The 24,184-nt window shown below is 44.8% G+C and overlaps 1 protein-coding gene across 3 annotated transcripts; it reads right to left on the reverse strand.

The window, feature by feature from the left end:
- Nucleotides 1–643: 643 nt before the first annotated feature.
- On the reverse strand, nt 644–24,184 carry LOC140455032 (class I histocompatibility antigen, F10 alpha chain-like). 3 transcript variants are annotated; one of them, XM_072549705.1, is made up of 7 exons: nt 24,037–24,184; nt 15,171–15,431; nt 12,538–12,813; nt 12,142–12,420; nt 2,784–2,891; nt 2,345–2,377; nt 644–1,008 (listed from the first exon to the last, which is right to left on the reverse strand). In XM_072549705.1, the coding sequence occupies exons 1-7, from the start codon at nt 24,176–24,178 to the stop codon at nt 1,004–1,006; spliced, it is 1,104 nt and encodes a 367-aa protein (XP_072405806.1). In that variant the 5' UTR covers nt 24,179–24,184; the 3' UTR covers nt 644–1,003. The 3 variants fall into 3 exon arrangements, with proteins under 3 accessions (XP_072405806.1, XP_072405807.1, XP_072405805.1); XM_072549706.1 differs by lacking the exon at nt 2,784–2,891 and having other exon boundaries at nt 646–1,008; nt 24,037–24,182; XM_072549704.1 differs by lacking the exon at nt 644–1,008 and having other exon boundaries at nt 2,337–2,377.

The raw sequence follows: 24,184 nt of genomic DNA on the forward strand, positions 1-24,184 counted from the left end.
ACCATCCAACTCTGAAACACACATATTAAATAAACATCACTTTGTGCATCCTGAACAAAAACAGAGATTGCTGGAAAAGCTCAGCAGGTCTGGCAGCATCTGTCAAGAGAAATCAAAGAAATCAGACCAGTTCTGAGGAAGGGTCACCAGACCTGAACCGGTAACTCTGATTTCTCTGCACAGATGCTGCCAGACCTGCTGAGCTTTTCCAGCCATTTCCATTGTTGTTTCTGATTTACAGCATGTACAGTTCTGTGAGTTTTTCCTGTGTGCATCCTGCTTGGTTTGGGGAAGGCTTCCTGGGGAGTTACATGGTCATAACCCCCTTCCCAGTTCACACTGAACTGAAGCTCAGACACTGCTGATTCCAAGATCCACAATCTGCAGAGTGAATGAATTAACCCTTTCCTGTGAAATCATTAATGAAGAATTCAGACAAATCAATGATCAAGAATAATTTATTGATTGGCAACTGCAATGATCAGTATCTGCAGTTAATTGTTGATGATAAATAATGACAGATGTTTGCTGCCATAAATACATGATTGTGAACAAATAAAATCAAGGAAGTTTACATAAACGTTCACATTTGATCACGCTGTTTATGTAAAGTGCAAAACAGATCAGTTCAGCTTAAAATAGATGAGGATAAAAATAGAAGAGGAGAAGTTAAATAGTGAGAGAGATATCAATACAAAAAAAGTTACAAAATTCATAGAGACTTTAACATAAAAGTTAAAATTTCGTTGTATAAAGTGCAGAAATGATTCATGTCCTCCAATACAAAAACTCACTCAGAGGGAGTTCAGGACATTGCTACATTTCAGGTCAATCACTGACCCACTGAAGACAGTGAAGATGAGAAAGTGTGAGGGAGGAAGCATCCATGAAGATCCCTCTGACCGTGACACTGCTCACATTTCTGAGGCGGGATGGAAACACGACTTGAGAAGGTCCCACTTGCAGAATAAGGATCCAAACATGTGGATCTGGAATCCACTGCTCAATCTGTGGAAACACATTTTCAGGAAAAGTCAATCTCAATCCTGAATCGACTGGGTGTGAGCAATGAGCTGTAATTCTGTGTGTCTGCTGTGATGTGGAAGGGTGGACGTTGATGTCCATGTTCACACTGGAACAGGAGGATCCCATTATTCCACAATGAAGCTCCGGGAATGACCTGTAGTGGTGCTCAGGAAACCCACAGGGTCAGAAATGGACAGACACAAGGCAATCTCTTCAGGATGGGGAGGGGAGTGAAATTAGTCAGACAGGGTTTAACAGTATCTGGGAGGGTGAGTCAGGAGGGGAGGGGAATTAGTCTGACAGGGTTTAACAGTGTCTGGGAGGGTGAGTCAGGAGGGGAGGGGAATTAGTCTGACAGGGTTTAACAGTGTCTGGGAGGGTGAGTCAGGAGGGGAGGGGAATTAGTCTGACAGGGTTTAACAGTATCTGGGAGGGTGAGTCAGGGCCAGGAGAGGGCTGAAATTAGTATGTCAAGTTTTAAAGGTCAGTCAGACAGGGTCACGATGGGGGTGAAATAAGTCTGACAGGGTTTAACAGTGTCTGGGAGGGTGAGTCAGAAGGGGAGTGAAATTGGACTGGCAGGTTGTAACGGTATCTGGGAGAGTGAGACAGGGCCAGGAGAGGGCTGAAATTAGTCTGTCAAGTTTTAAACGTCAGTGGGACAGGGTCAGGAGGGGAGGGGAATTAGTCTGACAGGGTTTAACAGTGTCTGGGAGGGTGGGACAGGTTCAGGAGGAGAGGGGAATTAGTCTGACAGGGCTTAACAGTGTCTGGGAGGGTGGGACAGGTTCAGGAGGAGAGGGGAATTAGTCTGACAGGGCTTAACAGTGTCTGGGAGGGTGGGACAGGGTCAGGAGGGGAGTGAAGAATTTCCAAATAAGTCGACAGACAGAAATTGACATATCATTGACTCAATTATGAAGAAGCTGGAATACAGACGTCCAAAACTGAGAAAATAAAAAAGAATGTTTGAAATGGAATGAAATATAAAGCTACACACTCTGAAATATTCTCTTTCACTCACTGGACCCAGGATTCAATCACCCTCAGCACTGACTAACCACATTCACACAGCAAAATGCAGAAGGAATTAAGGGTGAAGGAGTGGAGGGAGAGGGAGTAGGGAATGGAAAAATAGGGGGGGAGGATTGGAAGGAGAGGTTGGGGGGGATGGAGTTGAGGAAGAGAAGGACGAGAGAGTCATGAAGGATAAGAGAGTCATGAAGAACTGAACCATGAGGAAACTGATGAATGTCCCATCTACACCTTCCAATCCCTCTCCCATCATTCCCAATACTCTCTCCCCTCAATCACTTACTGGGAGCTGTTGTGTAGGTCCCACTTGGTGAACCTGCAGAAACAAAATAAATGTCCATTAGAATGAGGAATAATCCATTCTCAGAGAGTGAGAACACAACAAGTGTGAGGGAATGGAGATTGTGTCAGAAATCCTCATTCCCACACTCCCCTCCATCCTCACACCTTATGGAGACTCTGGAGATCTCTCCCATCCCATTGATATTCAGTCAGTGAGGATGTAAGTGTGTATGATGGGTTTAATGATCAATATTAGACCTGGTTGGGGCCAATCACACAAAGGATGATCAGACAGGGAATAAGATGTATTTATACGTGTGTATCTGTGTGGGAATTCAATCAGTTCCATTCCCCACAGTGCCCTGGACTCCCAGTACTGGAGATTCCCCCACACTCACTCTGTCCCCTCACTTCCACATTCCCCTCTCTCTGAATCTTACCCCTCCAGGGCCTTTTCCAGATGATTATTCCGAATATTGTAGCCAATGCAGCGATTAATCCAATCAAAAGTATAAGATGGGAACGTAACACACTGTTTTCTGGGATTTCTGAAATACATTGAATAATATCAGGATTATCTCTATTCCTGGATCCATTCTCGGTCTGTGTTGGTTGGGGTCAGTTTTAGTTTAACCCACCCATTGGGAATTGATGGACTTGGTTCAATAAATTTTGCACTCGAGATCTCATTGATGGGATCGATGTAATAACTGCACAGAGGATGGTATCCTTCACCAAGTCACCCTTTATTTGTATATGAATAGTCCTTGACTTTAGGACTGACTCTTTCAGAGTCAGTCCTAAAGTCAAGGACTATTCATATACAAATAGTCAGGTAGCAGAGTGTCATCATCTCTGACACTCCCCTTAGTATTTGTCAGCCAGGGCTCTCTGATTGGGGCTGGATCAATCAGGGAACTCATATTCTCTGAGGTCCTGCTGGCTAGCCTCGTTACAATCACAACTTCCCTCCCCCTCTGAGTCTGAGAACATAGGCCAGCCATTTTCCTTGGAGAGCATCCTGGGGCGTTTTAACACTGGGGCAGCTTCCTCTGTGTTCAGCAGATAATAACACCAGCATCGAATGCACAGGAGCTCACCTCTTGTGCCAGGAGTGCCTCGGCAGATTTTATTTTCTTCTTCCAGTGGCAAAGGCATCGAGTTGGCTCCTCCATCATGTCCATCTCCGATTCTAAACTCTCAACAATATTTGACAGAGATAGGGAACCCATGGGTTCTGGCAGCCTTTCTGACTGCTCAGAGGGGCAGGGTACGTTTTGCTCCTGCATTGTTTACAAATTTACAACTTTCAAACGGACCTTGTGCTGGTTCAGGACCATTGCACCTGCCTGACCTTTCCACATCACTGGTCCTGATCTCACATGGAGCATGCCTCTTTCCCAGATAGGGCCATTTCCATTATTCTTACACCAAACCTCCTCCCCTTACTGTGATGATACTATGACTTTACGAGGTTATTTTGTCTGCTTCTTTTTAAAGAGAGGTTGTAAGGCAGAGGTGTCGAGTTGTCTGATTGGAAAGCCAGTGAAGTGACTGGCTTATGAGGCCTTGGGTTCTTAAAGCAGGAACAATAGAAGCAGCCTGGATGGGTGTGGCCAGCTCTCGGACCTAGATTTCTAGTTTGTAGTTTTTTAGCTTTGTGATTCAGCATCAGTTACTGTTGGAGTCTCAACAGGCTTGGAATTACAGTAAATGTCTCCCTGCTGCTCCTCTCTCTGAGCTTTCTCTTGAAGCTTTTCCTTCTGGCTTGCTGCAGTTACCTGTGAGACAAATCTATTTTCTGAACTTTGCCAAGGGGTGCGTTTATGGGATGTTACTACATTGAATCATTAATGAGTAATCGGTACTGTGTCTATTGATTTGTTAATTTTTCTGATAGATTTATGGTATTCTAAATTCCTCTTTCTTCAGTTATATTTTAGCTCTAGTGTTTCGATAAAGTGTGTTTTGCCTAAAGCTGAGTAGTGTGACCAATCGAATTGCATCTGGAACACAGCACTTTACATGTGCCTCTAAAATAAGATAAAGTTAGGCTCCAGGCTGCCTCCTTAAAATATTTTGCAGGGGTCTGGTCTGATCCTTAATTCCCTGCATCAAACAGTTTCTCTTGTTTGATGGAGACTTGTGTCCAGTATTGGTGTTTCTGAGGTCATTACACCCGACCCCCACAGGTCCGGGAAGATCAGATTCAACCTGGTAGAGAGTCTTCTACCCATTAGCAACTCTGCTGGTCCCAACTCTGCTGTTGCATGTGGGTTAATCCCATAATCAAATAAGGACCATGATACCTTGGTAACTATAAAGAGGGTAGGCTGATTTTCAAGACAGCCTTTAAAGTTTGGACTGCTTTTTCTGCCAGGCCATTCAATGTTGGGTGGTATGAAGCTGTCCTTATCTGAAGAATCTCATCCCATTTTAAAAACATGACAAAATTTCTGGTTTATAAATTGTGGTCCGTTACTTGTGCTAACTGGGAGGCTTTATCGTGCTACAGCAGAGGCTTTAAACTAGGAAGGGGAATGACTGAAATCAAAGTAACAGTGAGGAAAGAGAAAGGGCTGAGGCTGGTACAGCAGGTAAGGGGAAACAGCTCAAATCGTCAAAACAGGCAAGAGCTTGGCAGTGACCAAGGTCAGAATGATAAACTGCATTTACTTCAATGTAAGAGGTCTGATAGGTAAGGCATGGTTGGGAACATGGGACTAGGGTTTCACCGCTATTACAGAGACATAGCTCAGGGATGGACTGGACTGGTATCTCAATGTTCCAAGGTATAGATGCTATAGGAAGGACAGAAGCTGGGTTGGGGGGGGGGGGGGGGGAGGCAAGAGAGGAGGACAAGATTTTGGTTCAGGATAAAATTACACCTTTACTTAGGGAGGCAAATATTGGGAGATTGACCAGTGAAGTTATATCGGTGGAACTGAGAAATAAGGAGGAGATGATCACCTGGTTGAGATTGTATTATAGCCCCCAGTAGGCAGCAGGAAATTGAAAACCAAATGTGTAAGGAGATCTCATATCTGTAAGAATATTCAGGTGGTAACAGTAGGTTTTAATTTCCAAACATAGACTAGGGCTGTCATTGTGTTAAAGGCTTGGATTGGAAGGAAGTTGTTAAGTATGTCCAAGAAAACGTTCTTCTTCAATATGTGGATGTACCAACTGGAGAAGGAGTAATACTTGAACTTCTGTTGGGAAAATTTGAAGGGCAAGTGAATGAGATGTCCAGGGGGAGCATTGTGGTGCAAGTGATCATAATTCCAATAGTTTTAAAGTAGTGGTGGAAAAGGATAGAACTGATCAAACAGTTAAAGTTCTAAATTGGAGTAAGGATAATTTGGACAGTATCAGACAGGAACTTGCAAAAGGTGATTGGAGGGAGGCTATTTGCAGGTAAAGGGATGAATGGGAAGTGGGAGGCCTTTGAGAATAAGATATCGAGGGTCCAAAAGTCCGTATGCTCCTATTAGTGTGAAGTGTAACAAAGTCAAAAGCCTGTCTGTTCACTTTAAAATAGAAAGTGTTTTCTGAAGTTTGAAGTAAACTTCAAGTACAGGCTAAGTTGCCTGAATGGAAAGACTGGGAGACGAGCTGTTCCAAAATAGATACATCCAGCAAATGGCTGTTAAATAGTTACCTGCAGCTCCCCTTACACCCAGCCCCCAACCTGAAGAAGGGTTACACCTGAAATGTTGGCTTCTCCACCTCCTGATGCTGCCTGGCCTGCTGTGTTCTTCCAGCCTCCTGCCTGTCTACCCTGAGTTTTGCTTGCTGTTTTGAAAACAATGTGAATTTAACTGATCAGTTTAAATTGTGCCGAGGATACTAAAAACCCAATTGAGTTTGTGTTTATTGTTTTGACACCTGGAAACCAATCAAATTATAACAATTTACTGTGTCATGGAGGCTATAAAAACTGGGAGTTTTGAAAATTTATCAGAAAGCAACTGCCATCAATCCACTGAACAACTGCCCATCTGACATCTTGCTCTCAAAGAAATTAGAAACAGTCTCTATCAAAGGTACCTTTGCATGTGAAACATCCTCACAGTAACCAAGAAAGAAGACAACCCCAAGAAGATCAGCAGAGGGACGATTGAAGACACCGAAGAAGATAGAGAGTATGTGGTCTTGAGATTAAGTTAATTTAATGTTTAATAAGTGTGTTATTGGAATAGCTTTTTTTTGTAGAGTTGGGGTCAGATCGTAAGAACTTAAGAGAAGCGGGGAGGGGGGTTTGGATATGTGAATTTATTTTGGTTTAATGTTCACTATTAGAGTTAGGAAAATACATTGTTACGTAACAAAGGGGTTTGACCACTGCATGATAATAGAAGGACAAGGCTGGGAGACGTAGGGAATGCTGGAAGACTTGAGAAATTGAGGTTCTGGTCAAGAAAAAGAAAGAGGCATAGACAGGTATAGACAGCAGGGATTGAGTAAATCCCCGGAAATGTATAAGGGCAGTTGGAGTCTCCTTATGAGGGAAATCAGGAGGGCAAAAAGGGGACATGAGACAGCTTTAGCAAATGCAGTTAAGGAGAATCCAAAGAGACTCTAAAAGTATATTTCAGCAAAGAGTAAATAGTTAGAGAATAGGGCACCTTAAAGATCAATGTGGCTGTCTATGTGTGGAACCATAAGAGATTAGTCAGATACTAATCACATATTTTGTGTCAGTACGTATCGTGGAGAAGGGCATGGAAGCAAGGGAACTTGGGAAAATAAATAGTGATGTCTTTAAAACAGTGCACATTACAGAAGAGGAGGTGCTGAAGATTAAAATGTATAATGGTAGATAAATCCCCAGGACCTGATCAGGTGTTACCCAGAATTCTGTGGGAAGCTAGGGAAGAGATTGCTGCGTACCTAGCTCAGATGTTTGGATCATCAATAGCCAAGGGAGAGGTGCCAGAAGACTGGAGGGTGGCTAATGTGGTGCCACTATTTAAGAAAGGCTGTCATGAAAAGCTAGGGAACTATAGACCAATGAGCCATACGTCAGTGGTGGGTACATAGTTGGAGGAGATTCTGAGGAATAGGACTTACATGCATTTGGAAAGCAAGGACTGATTAGGGATAGTCAACGTGGCTTTGTGCATGGGAAATTGTGTCTCTGTAACCTCACTGAGTTTTCTGAAGAGGTAGCAAAGAAGATTGGTGAAGGTAGGGGGGTAGATGTTGTCCATATGGACTTCAGCAAAGTGTTTGACCAAGTTCTGCATGTAGACTGGTTAGTAAGGTTAGATCACATGGGACCCAGAGGAAGCTAGCTCACTGAATATAAAGCTTGGCTTCAAGGTGGGAGACAAAGGTTGGTCTAAGAGGGTTGCTTTTTGGACTGAAAGCCTGTGACCAGTGGTGTGCCACAAGGATCGGTGCTGGCTCCATTGCTTTTCATCATTTATATAAATCAGTTGCAGATATGGGCGTAAAAATGGTAGATGGAGTTTAATCCAGGTAATTGTGAGGTGCTGTGCTTTGGGAGATCACATGTTAAGGAACAGGATACAGTTAATGGCAGGACTCTGAACAGCATTGATAGACAAAAGGATCTTGAGGTTCAAGTCTATAACTCCCTGAAAGTGATCACCCAAGTAGAGAGGGTGGTAAAGAAGGTGTATGGCATCTTGCCTTCATTGGTCAGGGTCGAAGAGTGTGGCACTGGAAAAGCACAGCCAGTCAGGCAGCATCTGAGGTGCAGGAGAATCGACATTTCGAGCATAAGCTCTTCATCAGGAATGAGGCTTGTGGCCCAAGATAAATGGGAGGGGAGGTTGGGTGAGGGGAAGGTAGCTGGGAATGCAATAGGTAGATGAAGATGGGGGTAAAGATGATAGGTCGAAGAGGAGGGCGGAGTGGATAGGTGGGAAGAAAGATGGACAGGGTGGGACAGTTCAAGAGGGCGGTGCTGAGTTGGAAGGTTGCTTCTGGGATTAAGGTGTGGGGAGGGAAAATGAGGAAACTGGTGAAATCCACAAAGATCCTGTGTGGTTGAAGGGTCCCAAGGTGGAAGATGAGGCGTGCTTCCTCCAGGCATCGGGTGGTCAGGGTTTGGCGGTGGAGGAGGCCCAGAGACTTGCATGACCTTGGCAGAGTGAGAGGGGAGTTAAAGTGTTCAGCCACAGGGTGGGTGTGTGTGTGTGTGTGTGTGTGTGTGTGTGTGTGTGTGTGTGTGATGTTCACTGAAATGCTCGAAACATGCACTATAGCCGAACACTTTAACTTGCTTGCAAACATAAGCCCGAGATTTCAATGAAGTCATGAAACAACTGTCATTGTCTAAGGATTGGCACTCTGTGATCCCAATGAAGATCTAGTGTTGACATGCAATGTCTCCCCGCACATTTCATTTTAGAGATCCCTGGTGGAGTTCAGCTGGAGTTTGGCAGCGGCCTTTACTCAGGATAATCACACTTTCGCTAACAAGTTCTAACAATATTCCATCCTCTGCCATGAGCTGGTATCTCTGGGTCCAAACATTTTTCAATTCAAAGGATTTCAAGTGCCTTTTGGTTTCCCTCATAAATACAGGTTATTTCTGTTTTGAAGGGATTGGATCTTTCTGTGTCCAAAGCCCGATAGTCAGCTCTGATTAGGAGCTTGTCCAAAAAGTTTAATACCATTATAACTTTTCCATTGGGGGTGCTACCCAGTGGGGTATTTGCTAATGGTAGGCAGTTCAATGCATCCACATTCACTACTCAGCCTCCCAGGCAGTGTTCTGGCTTGCAATTGTAAGCACTTCGTATTAGAACCCACCATTGATGGTGGCCCAAAATTACAGGGTGGCCCTGCCTTGTCTTCTTTAAGCACACCAAGTAGTCCATGATTATCACAAATTTTAATTCATAAAGGTATTGGTGGAATGTCCTGATTCCAGATATGACCATCGATCCTTCCTTCTGTATCTGGGTGTACTTATGTGCTGCATTGGCCAAAGTCCTAGATGTATATGCTCTTGGATGTTCCTCTCCACTGAGCCACCATGAGCTAATACAACTCCAATGCTGTGCGGGAAAACATCGCATGTCAATACTAGATCTTTCTTGGGATCATAGAGTGCCAATCCTTCGAGGATGACATTTGTATCATTCCTTCATTGAAAGCTCGGTCTTATGTTTGCAACCATTTCCCAGGCTGATCCTTTCTGTCATGAGTTGATATAATGGTGCCAGGACGGAGACCAGGTTATGTACAAACTTTCCAAAATAATTTACCAGCCCAAGATATGATGTAAGTTCCTGGACAGACGTAGGAACCAGAGCACCTTTGATCTCCTTCGCTTTATCTTCCAACAGGTGTAACCCAGAGTTGTTGAATCTGTATCCCAAGTAGATCATTTGGCATACACATTTTTCCCTTTTTATGCCTTTTATCCCTTCCAATGCCTGCCTTGGAAAACCACCTTCGGACTATATCCAGTTCTCTGACTGCTCCTTATTAGTTTTCCCTGTTATTGGCTCATTTACCATCTGAGTAAATGGCGACCAGGGGTAGACCATGCAGGATGTTCTCTATTGTCCACTGAAAGATCGAACAGGCTGACAATACCTCAAATGGCAGTCTTGTATCTTGGTACAATCCCTGATGGATATTAATTGGAGCATACGTCTGGGATCGTGGTCTAATCACAATTGAAAGAAAGCGTGGCTCATGTCCAGCTTTGTGAAGGAGAACTCCCATCCTGCACCAACATTGTGCATAAATCCTGAGGGCCTGGCTATCTATTCTGCTGTCAAAAGCAGTTTACACTTTGTTTAAAATCCCCATAAAGGCAAACCAACCCACTGGGCTTCAGAACCATTCCAATCACTGCTGCCTATTCCACAAACTGGACGGGTTTGACAATTCCTTCACTTTCCAGCCTTCTAATTTCTGCCTTGACTTTTGCCTGTAAGGCCAATGGCACTGGACAGGCCTTACAGCATCATGGGATTGATTCCTGGTCAACATGCAAGGTGGTTTGGCTCTTCTGATAACCCCTAGATCTTCCTGGATGACCTCCAGGTAATTACATTGAATTTCACTCAAGCAGCCATTTTCTAATTAAAACATACTGAGCCATTCGGGGCGAATCTCTCACAACTGATTTCTCCCCATGAAGCTTGGATTTGAGGTTTTTAGCACAATCATTGGTAACTGAACCAGCTGCCTTCCGTGAAAGAGCGGAACTGAAGTTGTACCCCTATTCTCTGAAGCTTCCTCAGTTTACGTTCTTAGTCTGGCCAAGATCTTGTGCAAAGTTAAGGGTTGGAGTTCAGAGTGAATTATATTAAAGGCTGGTTCTGGGATCACTGATACAGCTGCAGTTGGATCGACCTCCATCAGAACAGAATGACCATTTAACCAGACATTTAAATTGGTTGGTTCTGATTTTGATGTCGCGATGCAATTTAACTGTTCCAAACCAGATATAGGTGGATTTTTCAGGATACCCAACTGGATATGGGGCTATAATTTATCTCACTCAATTTAAGTCATGTAGGACACTTTTGCTGTCCACTCACCGACAGAAACTGCAATGCCTTAATGGCCAGGATCCTGATCAACATTTTAACTGTTTGTTGAGGCTTGGTTTAGTGTTTTACTGTGAGCCAACCTCAAGTCCCTCTGATCGATATGTCCTGAGTGAAGCTATGCAATTGCATGTACCCAGGTGGTGTCCTCTAAGTTCAGTCGGACTGTCCAGGGTGTCCACTTCCATTGGAATACCCTGTAATTCATGAGCTCCACTTGCTGCATTTTCCAATGATAAAGCCAGTTGTAGTGCCTGCTTGAAGTGCAGTTGGGATTCAGCCAGTAGGTGTTTTTGTATAGTTACATCATTAATTGCATCATAGTTATATCAGTATTACATCATAGTTACATCAGTAATTTCACATTAAGGGTTAGCATCTCATTAAGGGTTAAACCAATTTCACATACTTTTGCCAGTCTTCTTAACCTAGTCAGATATCCCAGTGTGGATTTCCCTGGTTCTTGAATTGCCAAATATAAATGATAGCATCTCAGAATTAGAGGAGGCTTTTGCTCATAATATTCCTTAATTATTCCTATCAATGCTTGAAAGGTTTTAGTACCTGATGCCACAGGGAAAGCTAGAATCCTAATAACAGAAAAAGCTGCAGCTCCACAAGCTGTCAGGAGAATTACTTGTTGCTTTTCACCTGCCACAATGCCATTTGCCCAGAAAATATGCCACATTATTTTCACACACTGGGCCCAGTCCTCGATGGCAGGATTGAACGAGTCAAGTTTCCCAAACAAAGGCATGATGTACCAAATGCTTCCCTGACTGAAAGGCGCCTGTTGAGAGCAAGTTTCTTCACGATCATGCTTTACTCCCATTGCCACTGAAATAAACCTACAGAAGCTAGCATTCACTCACCAAGTCACTCTTTATTTACACAAGAACAGTCCTAGACTTTAGTAGTACCTAATTCACATTCAGCTGCCAGACCCTCAATACCTCTGACACTCATACTTTTTAAAATGTCAGTCAGGACACCCTGATTGGATCAGGTTAACAGCCCAATCAGAGGCCTCCTAGTGATGCTAATGGAAATCTGGAGTTTTCTAACCAAATTGCTGTGAGCGCTGAGGATCAATTGAATATTTCCAGCCTGAGATCAGGAGGGTTTTGTTGGGGAAGAGCAGCAAAAGACATGGAGCAGGAATGGGTAAAGGGAGTGAGGGACAGATCAGAGCAACCTCAATGAATGGTGGAACAGACAGGACAGACAGACAGACACACACACTCCAGTCCCTTACCCCACTGATAGAGCTGGGCCTCTGCCAGGCTGCTGTGTTCAATTTGACAGGAGTATTGATCCTCATCCCCAGCATTGATCTCAATCTCTTTCTGGATCTGATGGGTCCCATCGTGGTTCGGTCGTACCCCCGAGGAATGTGTCTCAGACATGACCTCTCCATTCCTTAGCCAGGTCACCTCGATGTCTACAGGATCAAACCCAGTGACCAGGCAGGAGAGAGTGAGTGGCTTGTCCTGACCATTGGGCTCCCTCCTGGAGATGAACACTTCAGGCTGAACTGTGATGGGAAAGGGTGAAAACACAAACAATAGACAGACACTGAATGGAATGGGAGAATGGTTTCATAGATCAGTGAGGTTAGATCAGAACATGGGATCAAAACTGAAATACATACCTTTCCTTGTGAAATATTCCTTTCCAGCTTCCAGATATCTCTTTAAATGCTCAACAAAGATTCCATGCAGCTGTGTTTCCCAGTAATTGTTCCAGGATTCATCGGAATCCCATTCCTCTTTCGTCATCACTGCAAAGTGATTGGTTGCGATCCATCTCATTCTGTCTGGGTCTAAACTGATATAATCCTTTCCATCGAATCCAAATCTCATCGATCTCTTCACAGAGCCACCATCACTGACCTCAACAGAATGTATCCATTGGAGAGTGTGAATTCCTGTCAGTGACCAGACAGGGATTGATCATCAGTGATTAATCGTGAACTGAAACTGAGAAATGCAGTCTGATCAAAGCAGATTGGGGATCCTGTATCAGGCCCAGGGAGAGAGGGTTACACACGGTGCTAATCCCCAGGGCCTGTGCTGTCAGAGGGTCCCAGACTCAGGCAGCACTGCCCCTTTCTCCAGTGGCTGCCTCACACCTCAACCTGGAGCAGGTAAAGAACAGGCTCTCTGATCCGGGTCAGAATTCCAGCTCTCACATTCCCACTGTCCTGGAGTGATTTTTCTAGTCCATATTGTCATTTATTTCAATCACAGGCTGCATTCTGGGGGAATGTAGTCAATATCTGTATGTTACCACCCTGTCAGCCTCCATGAATGGAACATGACCATTCAAATATTTCTCTTTTATTTCCCTCCTGTTCTCGATTCACCGGTTATATGATTACTGATTGGGAAATATCTGAACTACAAATAGTATGTAGTTCATGAATAATAGGAATGATCCTTATCCAATTAATTTCTTCATTCCTCACTTTCTGTGTTTTGATTAGATTAGATTCCCTACAGTGTTGAAACAAGCCCTTTGGCCCAACAAGTCCATATTGACCCTCCAAAGAGTAACCCACCCAGACCCATTTCCCTATGACTAATGCGCCTGGCACTATGGGCAATTTAGCATGGCCAATTCACTTGATCTGCACATCTTTAGACTGTGGGAGGAAACCAGGAGCACCTGGAGGAAACCCACACAGACACGGGCAGAACGTGCAAACGCCACACAGAAAGGAATTGAACCTGGGACCCTGGTGCTGTGAGGCATCAATGCCAACCACTGAGCCACCATGCCACCCACTGGTGAGGAGTATTATATTTCGTGATACGCTGAGAGTGCTCTTATTAAATACATTTCCAATAAATTACCAAAACTATTTTTTTCATTTGCACTTGACCTGACCACATGTCAAGAAAATTAAAAATAGACAGTTTCTGGCTGGTGTGAGGCCCTGAGTCAACCATCTCCCAAACCAACCTTCTCCTTCACAATGGTATAATGTGGGAGTAGGGGACTGTTGGTGTGTGACCCACTGTGTGAACCCTGGACCAGGAGGGGAAGAAACCCCAGTTCGGAGGGAAACCCACTTCCTACACCTTCTTTTGTATGAATTCCATCTACAGCAGCTCAGAGAGTGCATCACCAGAGGAGAATGTAAACTCAGTGTTACTTAAACCCAACTCCTTATTGAATCTCCTCCCCCTCCCTGATGACCCAGATCTGAGCCTCAGGCTGTCCCCTTCGAGCTCTGATCCTTAAGCAAAAGGACAAGAAAGATTTTTAGTTCGCTCTGCACCTTCACACATTTCATTGGTTATTTTTATCAATTACTCAATTTTTAAAAAGCTATCAATGTATTGCTTTGTCTAGTTTGATTGCTGAGCAAGCTGTGAATGTATACTTCATACATTAACATGATTTAAAATTAAAGTTTAAAGTTGTGCTAAACGAGACCCCAAGCAGCTGCCTCTGGGTTTCTTGCTGTTGGAGAATGAGGAGCTCTGATGGCTTTTTGCAGGATGGACAAAGAGGTTGTTTTGCTCCAGGAGAAAATGGCAAGTGTTGACAATGCTCAGCATGTCTCTCAGTATCTGTGCAGAGAGAAACAAGACCCTTCTTCAGGATTGGTGTAGATCTTGAACCTGAAGCTTTGACTCTCTTTTTCTCATTACAGATGCTGCCTGACCTGCTGGGGATTTCCAGAATTTGGAATTTATATTTCAGAATTCCAGTATCTGCAATAATTTGCTGTCCGATTCTATGTTCCTGCAGCATTTGTAAATCTGATTTGTTTAAATCAAAATGAGAAAATATTTATCACACAATGCAGGATAAATAACAGGAATGGGACACTGAGATTGCATGATTATCTATGATCATATTGAATGGTGCTGTAGGCTCAAAGGGACAAATGGCCTATCCCTGCACCTATCTTCAATGTTTCTTATGAAGTTGTGTCACTGTGGTGATAAAGTGAGTCAAACTGAAACCTAAGCTTTCAATGAGTGTTTTAAATACAGGAACAGAGCACAAAGGCCAAGAAGTTTTGCTGAAAGTACGTAAAACAATTTGGCTCTTCTGTAACATTGGCTCCCATTCTTCAATACCCAAGGATGTGAGGAGTTTGGTAAATGTCAGGGCTGAGGAGGTGATGGAAAAAAGGTACAAGGAAACAGGAGAAGCACAAAGGCATGTCTTTCCCAGCCCTGGGGCCCAACAGTCAGTGCTGGGGAATGGATTAGGTTTTGTGATGTAAAAGGATAGCAAACAGGGAATTTCAGACACGCCTGTTCTTACCTGATGTCTGGTTTGTCCTCTTCGTTATCACATTCAGAGTTTTGTTTGCCATTTCAGTATGCTCTATTACAAGGTCTGTGATGTAATCCCAGAATTTCATGTCAAAATATTCTTTTATGAACTGCAGCCTGGGGATGCATCGATGGGTTTTGCTGTCACGATAACTTATTGTAACTCCATTGACTATTGCAGTGCTTGTAGCTTCAGGAAAATCATTAATTCCAGAAACAATTGTGTAAATCACAGTAAGGTCATTAGTGGCTGTAAATCAAAGAAAGGAGCTGATTACTAATCACCGTCAGAAACAACATCATAACGACAGGCTGCACTGACCATAATAATAACACCGCAAAACTGAGGAAAATCACTAATGTCAGAGACTATCATGAAAACCACGTTAAACATGTTAATGTCTGGAAGGCACACTTCAGGAACAGGCAAATAAACATTAGCGAAAAGTGAGGCCGCATCCAAACAGTGGCAATCTTCAATAATTCACTACTTTATCACACTGTCAGAATCCTGTCTGATATAATAAACAGAATCAGATACAACTGGGATGGAATTAGCTGCTGTAGCCTCTCAGAACAGGGAGTAAACACAAAATCAGACTCACTCAGATACTCAATGGAGTCAGTGTGGACACGGTGGGGGGAAGCTGGGATACAATCCCAGAAGATCAATACAACAGAAGATCACTAACCTGGAATAGTAATCTGGGACACGCCGAGTATGTCACTAACCTGGAATAGTAACCTGGGACACGCCGAGTATGTCACTAACCTGGAACAGTATCCTGGAATAGTAACCTGGGACACGCCGAGTATGTCACTAACCTGGAATAGTAACCTGGGACACGCCGAGTATGTCACTAACCTGGAACAGTATCCTGGAATAGTAACCTGGGACACGCCGAGTATGTCACTAACCTGGAACAGTATCCTGGAACACACCGGGTCCATTACTAACCTGGAACAGTAACCTGGAACAGTAACTTGGGACACACCGAGTATATCACTGACCTGGAACAGTAACCTGGAACACACCGAGTATACCACTGACCTGGAACAGTAACTTGGGACACACCGAGTATGTCACTGACCTGGAACAGTAACCTGGGACACAGCGAGTATATCACTGACCTGGAACAGTAACTTGAGACACACCGAGTATATCACTGACCTGGAACAGTAACCGGGGACACACCGAGTAAATCACTAACCTGGAACAGTAACTTGAGACACACCGAGTATATCACTGACCTGGAACAGTAACCTGGAACACACCGGGTCCATTACTAAACCGGAACAGTAACCTGGAACAGTAACCTGGGACACACCGAGTATGTCACTAACCTGGAACAGTAACCTGGGACACACCAAGTATATCACTGACCTGGAACAGTTGCCTGGGAAACACCGATATATCACTGACCTGGAACAGTAACCTGGGACACACCAAGAATATCACTGACCTGGAACAGTAACTTGGGACACACCGAGTATATCACTGACCTGGAACAGTAACCTGGAACACACCGAGTATATCACTGACCTGGAACAGGAACCTAGGACACACCGAGTATATCACTGACCGAGAACAGTACCCTGGTCACACCGAGTATATCACTGACCTGGAACAGTAACCTGGGAAACACCGAGTATATCACTGACCTAGAACAGTAAACTGGGACACACCGAGTATATCACTGACCTGGAACAGTAACCTGGGAAACACCGAGTATATCACTAACCTGGAACAGTAAACTGGGACACACCGAGTATATCACTGACCTGGAACAGTAACCTGGGACACACCGAGTATATCACTAACCTGGAACAGTAAACTGGGACACACCGAGTATATCACTGACCTGGAACAGTAACCTGGGACACACCGAGTATATCACTGACCTAGAACAGTAAACTGGGACACACCGAGTATATCACTGACCTGGAACAGTAACCTGGGACACACCGAGTATATCACTAACCTGGAACAGTAAACTGGGACACACCGAGTATATCACTGACCTGGAACAGTAACCTGGGGCACACCGAGTATATCACTGACCTAGAACAGTAACCTGGGACACACCAAGTATATCACTGACTTGGAACAGTAAACTGGGACACACCGAGTATATCACTGACCTGGAACAGTAACCTGGGACACACCGAGTATATCACTGACCTGGAACAGTAACCTGGGACACACCGAGTATATCACTAACCTGGAACAGTAAACTGGGACACACCGAGTATATCACTGACCTAGAACAGTAACCTGGGACACACCGAGTATATCACTGACCTGGAACAGTAACATGGGACACACCGAGTATGTCACTGACCTGGAACAGTAATCTGGGACACACCGAGAATATCACTGACCTGGAACAGTAACATGGGACACACCGAGTATGTCACTGACCTAGAACAGTAACCTGGGACACACCGAGTATATCACTGACCTGGAACAGTAACATGGGACACACCGAGTATGTCACTGACCTGGAACAGTAATCTGGGACACACCGAGAATATCACTGACCTGGAACAGTAACCTGGGACACAGAAAGCAAACAGGAAATGACACCACCACAAACCCCAGGAACCCCATCCAGGACAAACATATAAATAGAAAACAGGAGAGAACAGCTTCGCTTCACTTGGAGGTTGCCACTGATGATGTTACTGAGCCAGGTAATGAAACGTCTGTATCAAACCTACAGCTCAGTGAGCAAACCTACATAGACAGGATAGATCGAGTGAATCCTTAGAAGAGTAGTAAGGAAGTAGGAGTATACTTAAGAGGGAAATCAGGAGGACAAAAAGGGGACATGAGATAACTTTGGCAAATAGAATTAAGGAAAATCCAAAGGGTTTTTACAAATATATTAAGGACAAAAGGGTAACTAGGGAGAGAATAGGACCCCTCAAAGATCAGCAAGGCAGCCTTTGTGTGGAGCCACAGAAAATGGGGGAGATACTAAATGAATACTTTGCATCAGTATTTGCAGTGGAAAAGAATACGGAAGCTATAGACTGTAGGGAAATAGATGGTGACATCTTGCAAAAAATGTCCTGATTACACAGGAGGAAGTGCTGGATGTCTTGAAATGGTTAAAGGTGGACAAATCCCCAGGAACTGATCGGGTGTACCCGAGAACACTGCGGGAAGCTAGAGAAGTGATTGCTGGGCCTCTCGCTGAGATATTTGTATCATCGATAGTCACAGGTGAGGTGCCAAAAGACCGAAGGTTCGCAAACGTGGTGCCACTGTTTAAGAAGGGCAGTAAAGACAAGCCAGGGAACTATAGACCAGTGAGCCTGACCTCAGTGGTGGGCAAGTTGTTGGAGGGAATCCTGAGGGACAGGATGTACATGTATTTCGAAAGGCAAGGACTGATTCGGGATAGTCAACATGGCTTTGTGCGTGGGAAATCATGTCTCGCAAACTTGATTGAGTTTTTTGAAGAAGTAACAAAGAAGATTGATGAGGGCAGAGAAGTAGATGTGATTTATGTGGACTTCAGTAAGGTTCCCCATGGGAGACTGATTAGCAAGGTTAGATCTCATGGAATACAGGGAGAACTAGCTATTTGGATACAGAACTGGCTCAAAGGTAGAAGACTCAAAGGCTCAAAGGTAGTGGTGGAGGGTTGTTTTTCAGACTGGAGGCCTTTGACCAGTGGAGTGCCACAAGGATCGGTGCTGGGTCCTCTACTTTTTGTCATTTACATAAATGATTTAGATGCGAGCATAAGAGGTACAGTTCGTAAGTTTGCAGATGACACCTAAATTGGAGGTGAAGTGGACAGCGAAGAGGGTTACCTCAGATTACAACAGGATCGGGACCAGATGGGCCAATGGACTGAGAAGTGGCAGATGGAGTTTAATTCAAATAAATGGGAGGTGCTGCATTTTGGGAAAGCAAATCTTAGCAAGACTTATACACTTAAAGGTAAGGTCCTAGGGAACCTTTGTTGGTGAACAAAGAGACCTTGGAGTGCAGGTTCATAGCTCCTTGAAAGTGGAGTCGCAGGTAGATAGGATAGTGAAGAAGGTGTTTGGTATACTTTCCTTTATTGGTCAGAGTATTGAGTACAGGAATTGGGAGGTCATGTTGGGGCTGTACAGGGCATTGGTTAGGCCACTGTTGGAATATTGCGTGCAATTCTGGTCTCCTTCCTATTGGAAAGCTGTTGTGAAACTTGAAACGGTTCAGAAAAGATTTACAAGGATGTTGCCAGGGTTGGAGGATTTGAGCTATAGGGAGAAGCTGAACAGGCTGGGGTTGTTTTCCCTGGAGCATCGGAGGCTGAGGAGTGACCTTATAGAGGTTTACAAAATTATGAGGGGCATGGATAGGGTAAATAGGCAAAGTCTTTTCCTTGGGGTCAGGGAGTCCAGAACTAGAGGGCATAGATTTTGGGTGAGAGGGGAAAGATATAAAAGAGACCTAAGGGGCAACTTTTTCATGCAGAGGGTGGTACGTGTATGGAATGAGCTGCCAGACAATGTGGTGGAGGCTGGTACAATTGCAACATTTAAGAGGCATCTGGATGGGTATATGAATAGGAAGGGTTTGGAGGGATATGGGCCGGGTGCTGGCAGGTGGGACTAGTTTGGGTTGGGATATCTGGTCAGCATGGACGGGTTGGACCGAAGGGTCTGTTTCCATGCTGTACATCTCTATGACTCTATGACTCTATTACTAACCTGGAACAGTAACATGGGACACACCGGGTCTACTATTAACTGGAACACATTCGGTCTGTCAGCAGCCTGGAATAGTGACCTGGGGAACACCTAGTGTACACCTAAGGGAAGGCAATGGAAGTGGTAATATTGCTAGTCTGTTAATCCAGAAACTCAGCTAGACTGAGAACCCCATTCCACGATGAACAATGGAGAGTGCAGGAAGGTAAGCCAGGAGCAGCACCAGACATTTCTAAAAATAAAGGTGTCAACCTGGTGAAGCTACCAAACAGGTCTCCTTGCATGCCAAATATGGTGAAGCTACCAAACAGGTCTCCTTGCATGCCAATTATAGTGGAGTTACCAAACAGGTCTCCTTGCATGCCAATTGTAGTGGAGTTACCAAACAGGTCTCCTTGCATGCCAATTATAGTGGAGTTACCAAACAGGTCTCCTTGCATGCCAATTATAGTGGAGTTACCAAACAGGTCTCCTTGCATGCCAAATATGGTGAAGCTACCAAACAGGTCTCCTTGCATGCCAAATAGTATGAGCAGCAAGTGATCAGCAGATCTAAGGGATCCCACAATCAACAGCCACAATGCATTCATGCCACATCCAGTTGTGAATGATGGTGGACAATTATACAACTCACCGGAGGAGGACGCTGCACAAATATCCCCATCCTCAATGATGGAAGAGCCCTGAATATCAGTGCGAAAGGTAAGGCTAAATCTCTCACAGCAATCTTCAGCAATAAATACTAAATGGATGTTCCATCTCGCCACCTCCAGTCATCCCCATCATCGCAGACTTCAACCAATTTGATTTCCTTCATGTGATAATAAGAAATGGTTGGAGGCACTGGATACTGCAAAGGCTATGACAACATGCCAGCAATAGTACTGGAGACGTATGCTCCCCTAGCCAAGCTGTTGCAGTACAGCAACAATACAGGCACCTATCGACAATGTGAAAAACTGCCCAGGTATGTCCAACGCCCAAAAATCAGTGTGAACAAAAATCCAACCTGGCCAATAACCGTTCCATCAGCCTACTCTCGATCGTCAGTAAAGTGATGGAAGGGGTCATTAACAATGCTGTCAAGCAGCACCTCCTCAGCAATAACCTGCTCAGTGACACCCAGTTTGGGTTCTGTCAGGGCCACTCAGCTCCTGACCTCATTACAGCCTTGGATCAAACATGGACTAAAGAGCTGAATTCCAGAGGGAAGGTGAGAGTGACAGCCCTTGAACTCAAGGCTGCACTAAACCGAGTGTGGGATCAAGGAGCCCTAGCAAAACTGGAATCCATGTGTATCAGGGGGCAGTGAGTGGTTTGGGTCAGACCTGGCACACAGGAATATTGATATGGTTGTTGATGGTCAGTCATCTCAGATCCAGGACATCTCTGCAGGAGTTCCTCAGGTTCATGTCCCAGGGCAACCATCTTCAGCTGCTTCATCAATGGCCTTCCCTCCATCATAAGGTCAAAAGTGGGGATGTTCGCAGCTGATTACACTTTTGTTCATCAGTCAATGTTCAAGTGCCACAAGATCTAGACAATATCCAGGCTTGAGCTGACAAGTGGCAAGTAACAGTCACACCACACAAATGCCAGGCAATGGCCATCTCCAATAAGATACAAATCTAAACACGATCCTTTGAGATTCAATGGTGTTAGCATCACCTGAATATTCCACATCAACATCCTGGGGCTTACCATTGACCAAAACCATATCAACACAGAGGCTACAGGTTCAGGTCAGAGGCAAGGAATACTTCGGTGAGTAAGTCACCTTCTCACTCCCCTAAGCCTGTCCATCATCTACAAGGCACAAGCCATGAATATGGTGGAATACTCCCCACTTGTTTGGATGAGTGCAGTTCCAAGAACACTCAAGAAGCTTGACACCATTATGATGGTGCTGTGGCTTTAAGAGGTTATTTTGCTTTTTTTTTGAGGAGAGGCTTTAGGGCACAGGTACCAAGCTGGCTAGTGAAGACCCATAAACTAAACAACTTGGGGGGCCTTGGGTTTTTTAAAAGTTGGAACAATAGTAGCAGCCTGGCTGGGTGTGGCTAGCTGTCACAGACCAATATTGCTAGTTTTTTTAGCTTTTAGATTTGACAGAGGCTGCTGGAGTTTTGAATAAGGAGCAGATATCTTTTCTGTCTCGCAGTTACAGCTGAAAGCTGGGGTTTCTCTCTGCTGCTGAGTTACCTAGGAGACAGGTAATTTGCCTCAAAGTTTGGGAGGAGATTTGTAGCTCAGGTGCTCGTTGTTGCGGTTCTGTTCGCCGAGCTGGGAATTTGTGTTGCAATCGTTTCGTCCCCTGTCTAGGTGATAGCTAAGCGACCAGCTATCCTTAGTAGCCACACACGCAGATGACAAGCAACATGAATTCGACTGTGACAACACTACTATTATAGGGCAAGCCAAACAGAGAACTGCCAGGGAATTCCTAGAGGCATGGCACTCATCCACAGAATCTATCAACAAACACATTGACCTGGACCCAATATACCGGCCACTACAGCGGACAGCTGGAACTGACAACCGGAAGCGCCAGAGGCAGGCCACTATAAATGCCGGAGGAAACATCACAGAAGCGCTTCACAGGAGGGTCCCAAGCACTGAGGATGTCACCTAGAGAGGGGATGAAATGTTTGCAACACAAATTCCCAGCTCGGCGAACAGAATCACAACAGATAATTTGCCTTTTTGCCAAGGGGTGTGTGTATGGGATGCTACTACATTGGAACAGTCAATTAGTAATAGATATTGTATCAATTATTCTGTCAAGTTTTCCAATAGAGTTATTACCCTAAATTCATCTTTCTTTTGTCGTATTTTAACCAAAGCCTTTTGCTTAATATTGAATAGTTTGATCAATCACGTTTCATTTGGAACACAGCATATTATATTTCCATTTAAAATAAGAAAAGGCTGGGGTCTAAGATACCTTTTTAAAATATTTTGAGGGGATTTGGTCTGGTCCATAACCCCATCCAAAAGCAGCTGCTTGATTGGCACGACATCCACAACATTCTAAACAAGATGGCGGCACAGTAGGATACCTCAGCCAGAGCTTCGTCTGTCCCTTTTCCTTTTTTTTCACCTTTAGCCTTTTCTTTCATCCCCTTCTCTTGTCTTGGCTTCATACCACACGGCATCAGAACTCCAGGCCACCATTTTTCCCTCTGGATGCACATGTCAGACAGGGAGTGGGAAGGGGAATTGAAATGGGCAATGACCTGGAGGTCAGGCTGGTCCTTATGGGCCCAGCTGAGATGCTCGGTGAATTGTGCTGTTAGTTTACGTTTGGTCTTGCCAATGTATAGAAGATCACATCAGGAGCACTCCTTACAGTAAACTAGGTTGGAGGAGAGGTAGGTGAATCTCTGTCTCACCCTGAAGGACTGGATGGAGGTGAGCGAAGGAGTGTACTGGCAGGTTTTGCATCTTGTACGGTTGCAGGGGGAGGTATGGGGCGGTGAGGTTAGGGAGTTGGTGGGGAGAGAAGTTGCACAAACCAAGGAGTGACAGAGGAAATGATCCTTATGGAAGACAGACAGGGGTGGGGAGGGGAAGATATTCTTGGTGGTGGAGCATCTCAGCCAGGCCTGTAAAGGCCGAACTGACCTCCCAGTCACTGCCCATTTCAGTTCCCCCTCCCACTCCCTCTCCAACATGTCTACCCTCGGCCTCCTCCATTGCCACAGTGAATCAGACCACAAACTGGAGGAAGGACACTTCCATTGGGGCAGCCCACAGCCAAGGAGGACTCAACAACCTCAGGCCTTCCTTCCAGTTACGAACCGGATTCATCCCTCCCATCGACCAACCAGGTCATACCCACTACCTGTATTCACCTCACCATTCTGCCCCTCTCCCCACCCATAACCCTCCCTCCTGTACCTGCAGCTCCCCCCATCCCTATCTCCATTCCTGAAGAAAGATTACACCCGAAACGTCCACTTGTGTCCCTCCTGATGCTGCCTGGCTTGCTGTGTTCTTCCAACCTCCTGGTGGTCTGAAAGATCAGGCTGGCTGTATAACAGGCGGCTGATCAAACATCCCCCATTTCAAACTCTCCCCAAGAGATTCACATTCACCCCAGACACAGAGAGAGAGAATGGAAAGCTGAATTCTGTACTTACCGGGAGAGACCCGGGAAAAACACAGGGAGATGAAGAAAAGGATCAACAACATTCTGGGAATCCAGTGACCCTGTTTCCTAAACAGGGACTTGATTACTCCGAGGAGAAAGAGCTCAACAGCTGTTAATAAACCGGAAATCATCAAAGA

The sequence above is a fragment of the Chiloscyllium punctatum genome, chromosome 30, assembly GCF_047496795.1.
Source record: "Chiloscyllium punctatum isolate Juve2018m chromosome 30, sChiPun1.3, whole genome shotgun sequence".
In the NCBI taxonomy this organism is placed as follows: domain Eukaryota; kingdom Metazoa; phylum Chordata; class Chondrichthyes; order Orectolobiformes; family Hemiscylliidae; genus Chiloscyllium; species Chiloscyllium punctatum.